We start from the raw sequence: 14,934 nt of genomic DNA on the forward strand, positions 1-14,934 counted from the left end.
TTTATGGAATAAAAAAACTTTCCTCCTTCCCAGAGAATTAATTTTACAATGCAAGCAAATCAAACAAAATTAAACGCATTTTATTAGTGTGATTATTACAGGTTTATGTTACATTTTAGTTTCATATAATTAAGCTATTGAAATTCTACATCTCACTCACACATATAGAATAACCTACACAGTATTTAATAATAGAATTGAATTTGAAATGCAAGATGATTTTATTGTTAAAAAGTCATTTTTAGAAAACTGCATGTATTTCATTATATAGACGCCAAGATCAATAAGTAATTACGTCACATATTTAGTCTTGAACTAATTTTGGGACAAAATTATAAGTATCGAAATACATCATTTGTCAGCAGCTGTCTCAAATAAGACAGAAACACAAGAACAAAAACATTTAAAGGCACAATAAGTACATACATAAATCTAGATAAATAGGCTTACGATGAACTTCTACCGAGCAAGGAACTCATTAACTTGGCAGAGGAAAATATTTTACTTGCTTACTCATCACTATTATAATCCATATTTATCTTCCATTTGATTGCAAACTGTCTTAGCAATGAAAAACGTAAAATATGCTCAGTTCATAACTTAGCACAGAAACTACTAGTGAATTCCTTCAAACTAAAAAAACCATCTAGTGAATTTCTTTAAATGGCTTCCCTTTAAAATTATCAGACATCCCAACACTTAATTTATTACACACACTCAAAGCGAATATACATACTTCAAGCATTAAATTAATTGCAATAAAATCTATCGTGCATTTTATTCTTGTCTGCATATATTCACTCCTAATTTATCATTAATCTTACCAGATTTTAAAAATAAACGGAAAAATCTTTTACACACATTCATGATATTTAATACTGAATTGCAGAGAAGATACTTTCTGATAGAAGTTACTAGAAGGAAGTGTGAAAAACAATGCAAAGAAACCAGTATAGAAAAAAAATATATACTGATTGTTAAAATGCTACTCACCTGCTAAGGCGTTATATGGCTCATTCTCATGGACGTCTAAGGCAGCTGCTCTGATTCGACCATCTTTCAAAGCAGAAGCCAGGGCATTTTCATCAACTAGACCACCACGAGCAGTATTAACTAGAAATGCTCCTAGAAATAAGATATTTTACAGATCTGCATTACACTCTGAAAAATTAAGCCAAACAGAATGTTCTTTAATTTTACTTAAAAATCAAAAACTGATTACTGAGTATCAAGCCCTGCCAACAATCTACTTATGCTGAAGTTAATACTACATACATCAAATGTTTATCAAAACTATAGAAACTGTTTTACACTACCAGCCAGGAAAAGTGCACTTAAGCTATTACCAGGAACTAACATTTGCAAATAAATAAGCTAGCAAAATTATTTTAAAAGTTATTATTCTACCTAGCCTACTATACTAGATTATCACAGATTATTACATGTCACTGCATGTGGCCACATTACTTAACTTCCATGATTTGCTGCAACAATAGTTAACCCTAAAGTTCTTTTTTATTCAACCTGGAGTAATTAAAATAATTTAGATTATTGGCATCACACTGCATTTTCATTACGAATGTTGATTAAAAATCTGAACAATATTGTAACATTTATCTAAGAAAAAAAACTACTTGGAGGATCTTTGCGGATAGCAGCTAGCTCTAAATGGGAAAAAAGATGAAGATTTAGATTTCCATATTTTTTGTCTCTTATTTTTTTTTCCCTCTTTCTCTAGGTTAAAAAATAACTGATTAAATCTCACCTGAAACGCCATGTTGTGAAAATTACTTAAAGGGTGTATGAATGTTATAATACATGTCTTGAGCATCTATAAATCATATTCACATATATTTAATTTGTTAAACATTTCATTATACTTTTCCATATTAATTATCATTTTTGCCGAATACTAAGCAATTTATATAAACAGTTTTTAATTTCAAATTAATTTATGAAAATATAATTTCACTTTTTAAAAACTTGTTTCTTTCTTTTTGGTTCTTTGAAGTTATCAGTGCACAATAACAATGATTTAGTAATAATTAAGGGGAAAAAACTTACCATATTTGTTGAGTTTTATGTCTATTAATTATTGGGAAAACTCACTTGACACTCAAACTATTACCTGATTTGAATAAATAATGTATAAACTGCAATATGTTTTCATTGCTGTTAATTTGTACCTAGAAATAATTTATAGTATTATTTCTTCTAAAACAATCCTTCACCACACATTCTAGAGTTGAAATATCACATCCAGTAGAATTACGGCCTCAGTACTCATATCATCAAAACAGCTCCCTCTGGTACTCATATCATCAAAACAGCTCCCTCTGGGTAATCTATAAAAACTCGGATTTGAACAATCTGGGAAGTGCAATATATTGCAAATAGTCCGCTAAAAAAAAAGTGTTTTTCCAGAAAGAATGCACAGAAAATGCCAGGAGTTTTGAGCATCTGCAGTGTATTACACAAATCAGCTACTAAATAGTAACTATTAGAAATGACACCAATACTATTATAACTGCCATGAATTCATAAATTTCAACCAAAATGTTGAAGCAAGCTATGTAGCAATAAAATAACCAACATTTACTAAGTGTGACAGTATTCACACTGTTACACTTTTAGTCAGCCAGTTTAATGATATTCGTATTTATGTGGTTTCCTTTGACTTTCATCAGTTTTCATGCACTTTTGCACTGTTCTTCCGACGTTCTTAATATCTTCAGGTGAAGTAGCTTCACATTCTTCCAAGAGCACAGTTTGCAAATAATTTGTAAAATGCTTGTCCCCCCAATTGAAGACTAGAATACTCCATATATTTTCTATAGAATTTTTATAACTACAAATAAGTATAATAAAGAATAGATAGAACTTGATATGAGCCATCCAAATCCATTACAAACACAATTAATGTGCAGGCTGCACTGGAAATATCATTTGGCTTGCTGTGTTCAGCAATACTTTTCCTAATAATAAAAAATAGACATGTGGCTTTTAAAATCTGTCTAAACCAGTGGTCCGTGAAAACGTTTTGATAGTCTGCAGAAAAATTGGGACATTATTTATATTTTTGTGAAGATTCAGTTTAAAAAGTGATGAGTAACAAAACCTATTATGGAATATAGATTATACTTAAGTTTAGCTACTACGTTTAGCGAAATTCCTTCTGAATTTAGTGACTTTTTAGCTACTTTTGCAGGTGTATCAAGCGACATTTGAAAGTGAGAGTTGGCATCCATGGATATGTTGCAGTTCAATAATAGCAGAAATGGAATTCTCTTTCCTTTTGAATTACAAACATATGCTATTGTAGTCATTAATAACACAGTTTTTCTCCGTGTCAATAGGCAACTTGATGGATTTTTATGAGAACCATCTGCATTCTTGTTCATAATTGTATCACTGGAAGTTTCCGTTTTTGCTTTGTCCAACTGTTGAATTGATGGCTCCATTGCTGAGTAAGCGATGATTATTATGTTTACAACAGTTAAGAATTGGCATTAACACTTTCAGTTTATTGATATTGCTTATGTACAGATACTTGATATTGCTTTCTGTACAGGAAGGTATGATTTTTGTACTTTTCATATAAGTTTTCAATGTGAATGAAATAGGTGTATCAGTGAGATGTTAATTGTATTTTATTTGTTACTCATAATAATGGTTGCAGCCTGAATTTCCATAAAGGCATACTGCTGAACACCAAATGTTTTGAAAATTATATTAACAAATAAAAATTAGAATGTGTATTGGAAAGTTGAATATTGTTTTATATTAGTGGTCCCTGAAGTTCTAAGGGTTGATGGTCGCTGGTCTAAACCATTAAAGATCTCAGAAAATGAGTTCAAGTACAAAGTGGCAAAGACATTTTGAAATCAAGAAGGTAAATAAGATCTGGAACATTTGGGTCTTTTGTAATTCCTGAAATTTCCAGATTTTAGATTGTTAATTTAAATTTAGTAAGATGACATAAATATGGCAACATTGGATTTTCTCTTATTGTTAAGTCAGACCATTCAAGGACCAAAACTGTGATCCTGCCCAACATAATATCAAACAAATCACTGTCACTGGCCATGGCATGACTCCCTCATCAGCAGGTATTTGAAAGCGACATGCCAGGAATCTGAGTGGGGAGAAAAACTGCATTTACTGCACATGTGTTTGTTGTTGTTGAGTATTTTTTTTTTTTTCCTCTTTGCTAGACTTCATAAGTAGGGAGGGAAATATGTTTTATTTTAATTATATTTGTTTACTTATCAGATTAGTGGTCTGGTGTTCAGGATACTGGACGTCTGGATTTCTGATTTTATACTGTACCTCTTTAGATTAGCTTTTAGTTTTGTAGCTTTAAACATCAAAGCTGCTGTTTACATATGAGAACATGACTAAGTTTTAAGAAGTACCATACTTTTAATTTTAATCCATCTTCCTTTTCTGCTGTAATTAATAAAAAAAAATCACAGCTGCTGTATCCTGTTTTCAGACATACAGACTCAGCAAAGCCTCTCCAGGGGAATTAGTTTTGAGATTTCTGAATTAAGACCTGCTATCAGACACTCTGACATTTAAGTTTGTATGGCTGTCCCCACCTGTAAAATAAACTGTATAAAACTTTCTTGATGACAGCCAGTATTTACACAGACTGCACTATAGAACAAGGTTTCCTGAGGAGAGATTTACGTTGGTTATGAGAAACAGCTGTGAGCCTTCACTAAGTCTTTCACCACTTTCATTCCATTCAATGGATAGCAAATGTCATGAAATCTGAAACATCTTTTCCACTTTTTTTTCATATTATACCCCACTACTAAAACAACACCATCCTATGAAGCAATCAACGAGATATCCATGAAAGCTTCACTTTGGATTATGTTGTGTTCAATATTCTTAGTAGTTTGAAGTGTAATTACTGACTGTTCTTTATGATACTGTGAAGAGCTGCATGAATATTTTTGTGAAAAGTTCCAGAACGGAGAGGTGTTTCTTTTGGTGAAATAAATTTTATCAATTTATCCTCAGTTCTCTGTGCATTCAATATATTATGAACTGGCATGTATGCAACAATTTTTTGTGTCAGAAGCGATATTGAATATCAGTGACATAAGGGATGGAGGAGCAACTAAGACAGCTCGCAGAAGCCTTTGCAGCATTCAAAGGAAAGGTGATAAGAAACCATTAAAGAAATGAAACCTGACCAAGAATAGACGAAATGGAAACTCTTCATGAAAAGATGGAAGGTACCGTCAAATCAGTTGACGAAAAAATAAAAAGAGAAATTACCATCATAATAGAAAAATTCAAGGCTATGGAAAGTAGAATAGACAGTTGAAAATAAAGTTGGAGAAAAAGTTACTACCATCAAACAACAAATTAAAGACAGAGTTTCTACTAAAGAAATTCATAGCAATTTTCAGCGTTTTAAATTTTTACACATGCCTTTTCAACCCTCTCTAAAGCTGTCTACTTATGATGGAAAGACCTCCCGGCAGGTATATAAGACTCAGTTTTCTACAGTGGAACACAAATGTGTGGGATTCCAAAGGTAAGGCCTGCCATCTTGTTGCTTCTCTGAGAGGAGATGAGAAAGCGGTGCTAAAGGCCACATTGAAGAAACTGTAGAACATCCCAGGGCACAGAAAAAAAAGACTGATTGTCAGCAAGGATGCACAAAACAAAATAGCGACAATTTCACAAAGTGGAGGTTGCCAGATATTGAGAAGCTTCATTTTAAAAGTACTACAGATCTCTGTGGGTAATGGGTGGGAGTAATGGATTTCTCATCATGGTAAAAAGAAATGGAGTTCATTGCATTATGGCCATCAGTACTGGAGCCAATATTACTATCATCCAGAAAGATTTGGCTCAACAATCCGATGGGAAACTCATCTGGATACTGACCTGTGTTACAGTCCAGACTGTGTTGGGGATAAAATGACACCTATGGAAAATTAAACCTTAACATGTGTAGAGGTGCCACCTACACCATCACATGGCATATGTAGCAAATATTCCAGACCCCTGCAGACTGGGATTAGATTTTCTACAGAAACGTAATCTTTTCTTTGACTTTAATGAATTCAATGGACTTTATGAATAAAAAACTTCATTCTGTCTCTGAGGATATAACCCTATTTAGAATTAATTACTATCTTAGAACTTAGGAAGGACCTAAAAATCTATCCACTAACTGATAGCCCAAGATGATATCATAGCACCAGCAAGAGCAAACTCTTACTTTCTGGATCCAAAGCTGAAAACAGAAATTTCTGGTATGATATGGAATATCCCAAGATAACACCCCATGAGGAGTACTAGTAGCCTCAGCACTCGACGAAGTGTTTGCAGCATGTTCTCCAGTGACCTGTGTTCAGTGACCAAACTATCTGTCAATCTCTGTTTTCAGAGAGAGTAGATTTCTGCTGAACATCTCATTCAAGAATTTAAAGATTATTTTCTCCCACTTATATTCTGACATAAGTATGGAAGAAAGCAATGTTATCAAGCCTTTACCAAGTCCTTGCACCTTTCCCATTGTCCTGGTCAGAAAGAAAGATGGTTTAATTAGATTTTGCGCTGACTATCGCCGGTTGAATGAGGTTTTGAAGAAAGTAGCTACCCTCTTTCTAATGGCATTCTGGAAGCAAATGGTTTTTGATGCTTGATTTACAGAGTGGATATTGGCAGGTGGGGGTACACCCTGATGACCAAGAAAATGACATTTACTACCGGACAAGGATTTTGGCAGTTCAAGGTGATACTGTATGAATTATGTACAGTTCAAGGTTATGCTGTCTGAATTATGTAATGGGCCATCAGCATTCGAACACCTTGTGGAACCTGTGAAAAAAGGTCTTTCTTACAAAGCCTGCATGATATATCTGGATGATATCATCACCCGGAAGAGTTTTAAAGAGCATTTAGAAAATATTAGGAGGCTAATCTCAGGTTGCATGAAATGTAAACTATTCAGACAAGAAGCTACTTACCTCAGACATGTCATCTCTGCCAAAGGTGTGTGTACAGATACAGAAGAAGTTTCGGTAGTTAAAAGATTGGAGACACCCTGAAAATGTCCATGAGCTAAGAAGTTTTTCAGAGCTTTGCACCCACTTTAAGAGATTTGTGGAGGATTTTCCTTCCACTGCAAGACCACAAGCCAACAAAGAGAAAGTAAAAGTTCTTGTGGACATAGGATGCATTTAACAAACTGAAGGAAGCTTTAACATGTGCTACAATCCTGATGTATATCCAGCTTGACAAACCATTCATCCTTGACACATATGCGAGCAATGAGAGTATTGATGTTGTGTTGTCTGAATAAACATTCAAGAACATGTCACAACAAACTAGATAAGTGTCCATCTAAACCCAAGAGGAATTACTATGTCACCAGTAAAGAGCTGCTTGCCATTGTTAAAAGCAGCAGATCATTTCCATCATTAACCCTATGGCAGAAACTTCCGATCATGCATCGTTAACCTGGCTATTAAATTTCAAGAATCCACGTTGATATAGATGCCCTACAAATATGGCATCACTATCCATCATCGGAAGGGATCATCATACAGAAATGCCAACACCCTGTCTAAGAGATCCTACCCAGAAACCTCCCAATACTGGTCCACAGTCAAAGCAAATTAGAAGCTGCTTAATCCATCTGTACTTTAAATTACAAATTCAACATCATCTGATTCAGACTTATGGAGTGATGAAGTCAGGAAAGACCAGCAGGCGACATTAAACCGATAACTGACTTGGAGTTTTCAAACAGGAAACCTACCTAGCAGGACATGTCAATCTATATACCAAGACAAAACAATACTCAATCAGTATTCATAATGGCATCTTGTACCAGAAGTTTGAATAGGGTGATGAAAAGTCATTTTGATGGCAGCTGATACTTTTGAGTCCCGGACGACCATAAAAAATTACATAGTAGTCCAACAGAAGGCTACTTCTGAATAATCAAGACTTTGTTTAGAGTTGGAGAGCCCTTCCACTAGAGTAATGATGCAAAAGCAGTGCCAGTGTTACGATGATTGTGTGCATCAGGAAGGACTGAAGAAATGGCTGAGGGAAGCTGCAATGCTTGTATGTAGGAAAGACTTTTGAACAAATTGCCTTCAACATCCTGACAGCTCGAGGAATATATCCTCGTTGTCATTGATTACTTCACCAGTTGTCTTGAAGCATATCCTATTCCTGATGGAGAGGCTGTCACATCAGCAGAAGTAATGGTACAACAATGGATTTCCGGGTTTGAAGAGCATTTCAGTTAAATTCTGATCAAGGAAGAAAATTTACCTTGGCTGTAATTAAAAAACATTGCAAGCTACTCGACATAAAAAAAAAAAAACCAACCTATTCCAGTGCTATCTATGAGACTACTGCCTGTGCTCTATCCCACATCTTCAGTTGTGACCTTTGGTCTGGCTTGTAATCTCTTGTCTGGTTGCCTCTCAAAGCACCTACATTGCCTGAGGAGTACATTCAAGATCTCCCAGTGCAGTTTGAAGTGATGCACAACTTTGCATGAGAGCAAGCCAGCTTGGCGACGGACAATATGAAGGCCGAATATGACACAAGAGCTATAAGACACCAATTCAACAAAAGTGACAAGGTGTGGTTATGAAATCTGATTCCACGGAAGGGACTTTCACCTAAGCTGCAGTCACCCTGGGACAGTCCTAAGATGGTTTTGGATAGTGTTTGATTTGTTATTTATTGAAATTGTTTTAGCGTTGCCCTTAAGTTTTCTTAGTGGTATGTATGCAGTCTTTGGGAAAGAAAGTGCTACAAATTTTGTATATATGCACATAATTTTAATGAAAGTATAGGTGATATTGTATTTCTTTGTACACCATAATATGAAAATCTAAAGAGATGCTTTGCAGGTAACGTAAGTATAAAGGTGCAAGTAAATTTAATATTGAGTAAATGACTATCTTGATAAATTGGCGAGATATCACAAGTTGGCAAGATCAGTTAGTGACCATTTGGCTCAGTTCATGTATAGCTAATTAGTATTGTCACTGAGTAAAAGTAATTAATCTAGATATGTTTCTAACCATATCCAGTCAGCATTCCGTCTACCAGCAAGCTATACAAGGGTGAAAGCTAATTAAACCAGAGACAGCATCTGTCCTTAGTTATTACTCAGAGCTGAATTCAGAGAATTGAGATACCCTTGAGAGCTTTGCCTCGTGCTTCACACTGCATTGTGGTAGTTGGAAGTGTAATAATTGATGGTACTCTATGATACTGTGAGGAGCTGTATGAGTATTTCTGTGGAAAGTTTCAGAACTGTGAAGTGTTTCTTTCAGTAAATTAAATATAACCAAGCTATCATCAATTCTTGGCTGGTAGTTGTCATTTTTGATGGTATGTTAACTACTTTCAAGGCCTGAGGATCGCATGACAGAGCACATACCTTCCTTCATGAGTATTAATATTATTAATAAGAGTATAAGTATTCCTGCTAGCTCCCCTATCAAATGTAATCGCCTCTGTTCACTCCCATGCTGGAAGTGGTGATTGGTGCACACATTGTAAAAATTCAGTTTTTCCCTCCTCAAAGCTTATTTTGAAAATAATTACATTTGGTTGCTAGCATCTGAACATCTGCCTAGGATATGTTTGTCACTGAACTAGACAGTTTGGCCTTTGACAAACTGATGCAAACATACTGCCGTTATGAAAAGAAGATTAATACTGTTTAGCAGAATGGTTCACAGGTTCTCTTGCTTCAGGAAATTTACATGCAGCAATATTTATATGCAAGAAGTGGAATAAACATCCATACAGCCCGTGATTTATGAAAACTCAGAAATAATCAATATCATACATTAAAGAATAAGTGCTAACAAAATATAATTTGAAATCTAAGTGTTCACACAAAGGAAAACCCTTAATGCTGCAATAAAAAGTAACAATTTTACAAAGCATTATGATAGGAGAAAAGAATCCTCATGCAGGGTATTGTACTTTAACAAAGCTACAAAACAAAAATGTTTCATACAATATATCAATATATCAGAGCAAAAATGAACAATATTAGCTTAAAAAACTTACCTGGTCGCATTTGTTTGATGGTAAAATCATTAAATACATGGTGATTATGTTCATTTAGGGTACAATGCAGAGACACACAATCACTCTGAAAAAGTAAATCTTGTAATGTGTAAACCCTTGTAAGACCTAAAGATTTTTCAATGCCATCAGGAAGATATGGATCATAGAATATCACATTGAAACCAAATGCCTTGGCACGAAGAGCTACTGCAGTTCCAACACGACCTAGAAAAGTACTATGATTAAGTTTATAATGAACAGGAAAATTTATTAAATCCTACTCTAAAGCTCAGCAGTGAGTATAATGTTAGCATAGATACATTTAAAAGATTTGCTAAAAAAAAAAAAAAAAAAAAAAAAAAAAACTTGTAACATATACAAGATGCCATCTTTGAAATTTTTCAACAGACAAAAATAATCTTCCTGATTCCAATATTTATATTGAAATTTATAATAAATAAACCCATAAACAAATTCATTCACTCCAGTCAGTTTTCTGCAATTCATACAAAAACTCCCACTTACCTTTAAAAGAAAAGTTTATGACTATAAGAATTTTTTTCAGTTAATATAACACTTTGTTTATTTTAATACAACTTAATGAACATTATCCTATCATCTCTTCCCCTAAAATTTCTAATTGAAAACAGCCAACAAAAAATCAAAAACACTCTTTTAAAATTGATTTTTAGGTAACAGTTCACATATTAGAGGACTATCTGTATCCTGTCCGTATTTCAAAATACCCACCACTTCTGCTTTTGTAATGTAATGGTCACACTGGACATAAAATGACAGTGTTCTACATCAGGCTTCTTAAATTCACCATGTGTTGCTTTTCTTTCTATATAAGTTAAACATGCACACTAACTTTCTCTAAAACTGATGGAGACAATGACAAAAGGTACTGTTACAGTACATATAACAAAATTTTCCTCTTGCAGTCAAACAAAGCTAAATTAATTATTTCTAAGTCAATAAAATGCAAACATATCTTTTACTTATTCAATAACTTTCTACTACTTTGAACAAATGGCTTTTCATACAAACATAATTTTAACGTTGAAAGTTTATCTGTCACTATTGAAAACAGCAGAGAAAATAATCAGGTCATGAAATTAACCTTTTATATAACATACTTCACTATTATCCATATCTTACCCAGTCCAATGATGCCAAGAGTATCACCACGAATTCTCGCACATCCCTGAGCAGCCTCACGAACTTGTTCTGGACCCTGAAATTTCTTTCCTTCCCTTACCATATTTGCTAACCAGTAAGTGCGCCGATACAAATTAAGAATGAGGCACAATGTTGTATCAGCCACTTCCTCTACTCCATACCCTGGAACATTACAAACAGCTATACCTACAAATGAAACAAGAAGTTATGATAATAGAAGCATTCATTACATATATAAAATCAATAAACTTCTCTAAAAATCTAAATAGAGCTAGAAAAGAAAATTCCTACCCAATGAATAAAAAACTATTTGTTGAATTAATTTATTGTCAGACACTCTACACTTGCACATAAAAGAAAAGGCACATGCTTATTTTTGGTTTACCAAATATGCGTTGTAAAAACACTACATCTTCACTTACGTGTCAAAATAAACTATTACACTACTGGGGTATCACACACTCTAATAATCTCTCTAGAGTCTAATAAACATATTCTAAGTATCATTAATGTTTGACAATAAGTTCAGATTTTAAATAAATCACTCACACAAACAACACACATTCATTAAGTCTACTACATACATTTTGCTCATTCTAAAAATTACTTAACTTGGTTCTAGCAAAACAAAACTTAAAGAATTATTAGTAGCCAAAAACATTATGTAAATAAATAAAATGAAAGTACACATAAAATACAATATTACACATGGCATGAAATCCAACACAAGATGCAATTTTCCCTGGTATGGAATATTAGGCATGGGAGTTCAAATTCTTTGCTGCAAACTATACCTAATATAACCATATTGCACTTTTAATTCAGAAATTAATGATATTCAAGGTTAAAATATCCCAATTCAACTGAATTCTCTTTTTAACTACCTCCAGTACATTAGTCAGACAAGAGATTAAACAATAAACAGATATGCTCTTATTTACAAAGGGTCACATGCAGAAGTGTAATAAATATGAGCAGTTATCTTTAGAATTTCTATTTCTCAACTCTTAGTTCAAGCATCTTAGCATTAGAAAAAGAGACCACAAAACTATAATATTAATACATTAGCTGAGATGACATAAAAGCAGTACAGAATACTGTTTTGTTCTTTTCTACAGCATTTTGGGCACAAAAACATAAAATTTTTAATGTTACAGCCTAAAGTACTACAATAAATGAAAATTAAAAAACATCTTGAGCTAATAATTTCACCTGAATTTTTTTAAACAATCATTTCCACACCCATGTTACACACTTCGCAACAACCCATAACAGAGGGATGAATTAACCTGTTCACATTTGTAAGAAAATCCAGTTGTTCTTTACCAAATGCTTTCACAGTGCAATTGGAAGCATGCCCAGCTAGCAACGCGAAGGTTTGGAGTTTGAATCCCAGAAACTGCATTTTTACATTTTCTGCTCTTAAAATTAAAAAGTTCTGCAAGTGATACCTGACCTAAAATGTGGTGGGTAATAATTTGCCACCAGGAGTGGCAGCTGGACTCCTTATATGAGGGAAAAGATATAAGGCATTTTCCCCTTCCTGACTACGTGCCTTTTTTTTGTAACTGGAAATATATTTGGTTAGGAATTAGGAGCTCGCAAATTTCTCATATTTTCCAACTACCTTCCCCCAAAATCCAAACACCCGATAAGTGATGTCCAAATTACGGTAGAGACAATTTGTCACTGAATTTCAGAACTAGGTCTACTACCTCCCCAGTCACCTAACTTTTATAACACCCACTATTTTTTAGCTACTTTTAATTTTATTTATATTTTATGCCTTTACATTTACTCTTCTGCCCGTCATGAACATTATGTGACAAAGACTGAGGATCAAGTAATGGTGCCTTTTGAATCTCAGCTGGTGTAGTAATGGTGGATTCAGTAGATTTAGAAGAATACTAAACATTTTGCTATCTGTTAGTTGATTTGGGCATTGTTATCACTTTGAGAAACTTGTAATATCATCTCTTCACATTTTTTCACAAATTCCATTGAGTGGAAAATTTTGTTTAAAATATATAAAAACCTTCACATTTCACAACTATCTTCATAAAGCTCAGCTAACATCTGCTACACACCACTGGTGATATATCATGAGATTGGCAACTAGAGACATGTGGTTGCACTAAGTTTTGTCTCGTTTCTATCATGCACTATGCAAGTTAAGCTTGTTAGTTATTTATTATGTTTACATCTCTTATACTAGGGGTGGCCAAAGTACGGCTCTCGAAGGCAATTTGTGCGGCTCATTATGCATGAAATATGGTGAAATATATGCATGAAATATGGTAAACTAAAACTATTCAGTGTCCAAAAGGAAGTAATTAATTAGTTTAGACTCTTTTTACAAAGTTATCAGGGATTTCTTTCTATTTGGAACCTCCTCCACTACTTCTATAATGATGTAAATATAAACTTGTGGCTTTCAGAAAATCTCGATGCGGCTCTCGAACATTCCTGAATTCAAATGTGCAGCTCTTACTGACATGAAGTTTGGCCAACCCTGTACTGTACTATCAACATGTATATGCTTAACACCTACCTCAGACCCGAATAATAAAATTCTCATATACACTTTGGGCTTATCTGAACAATAAATCAGTCTTTCTTTAATCAAACAGCATTAAATGTAACTTTTTTACCTATGAATATCATACACAATATCTACTTTTTTTATATACAGAAAGAAATTTCTGTTAAATTTCTCCCCATCCTGCTGTTGGCTGAAGTCTGTAATCATGCCCATGATTAATGTCAACATAAAAGCTGTTTGGTATTCAGTTATTAATATTTTTTACAAAAGCCTTAGACATTGATGCATGAGTCATTTCTCAAGCTGCGATGAGTTGACAGCCATGCAGTGATGAAAGCAAAAAATGACTTACCAGGTTAGCACCAGAGATATAAGCTATTCAGTAAGTAAAACCAGCGATGAAGTTTGGTAGATTACTTCAGTTTGAGATATATGCCATGTAACAAGGCAGCTATGGAGCTAAATTATTGATCACACAGTTGTTTCTTTCACATGGAGGTGTTTTATTTAGCGCCAACGTGAAATTAAGAATCCATTCAAATGCTTTATTATGAAAATGGATACAGCACATGTATCAAGCTAAAGCATATGCTAATCTCAGAATCAAAATCTTTCTCCTTTTTTTCTTAGTCTAAAACACACACTGGTGGTCAGGATTTCAGACATTGTACTGTATATATAATGAATTTTAACAATTGCTACATAACACATTAGTTCTGAAATATGAGATTTTTTTCATCTCAAACAAAAATCAACTTTGCTAGCAAATACAAATTAGCATATAACTGGGATCCTTAATACATAGTATCTGCCATGCAATCAATGCTTAGGCCTCCACATCCTAAATTCTGACCAAAATCCAAGAACAAATAATATTTTCTTGATAATAACTTTAATATTACACTGCCACTTTATACCTTGACTTACCCTTTTTTCTCCCATGCTATCAAAGTGCCTGGACACATTTGAGGATGCATATCTTTGTACTGAAAGGTATCATGACATATTTTTCAATGTCTGTTGAAGACGGATATTCAAGAGGATAAAAATTCTGTAATAGATGTTCGCAACAACCAATAACTGAGGGATGAATTAACCTGTTCACATTTGTAAGAAAATCCAGTTGT

The 14,934-nt window shown here is 33.9% G+C and overlaps 1 protein-coding gene across 7 annotated transcripts in view; it reads right to left on the reverse strand.

The window, feature by feature from the left end:
• The window catches only part of CtBP (C-terminal binding protein), a 181,936-nt gene that overhangs the window by 15,182 nt on the left and 151,820 nt on the right, over positions 1-14,934 (reverse strand). For all 7 annotated transcript variants that reach the window (XM_085807541.1, XM_085807542.1, XM_085807544.1 and 4 more), the window contains 3 exons: positions 11,245-11,451; positions 10,084-10,308; positions 994-1,125 (listed from right to left, as the gene is read on the reverse strand). In XM_085807541.1, the coding sequence (XP_085663667.1) occupies positions 994-1,125; positions 10,084-10,308; positions 11,245-11,451 (564 nt within the window). The remainder of the gene's footprint in view (positions 1-993; positions 1,126-10,083; positions 10,309-11,244; positions 11,452-14,934) is intronic.

This window comes from Stegodyphus dumicola, chromosome X1 (genome assembly GCF_044657685.1).
Source record: "Stegodyphus dumicola isolate Sdum_Otavi_A_Nest chromosome X1, ASM4465768v1".
Classification (NCBI taxonomy): Eukaryota; Metazoa; Arthropoda; class Arachnida; order Araneae; family Eresidae; genus Stegodyphus; species Stegodyphus dumicola.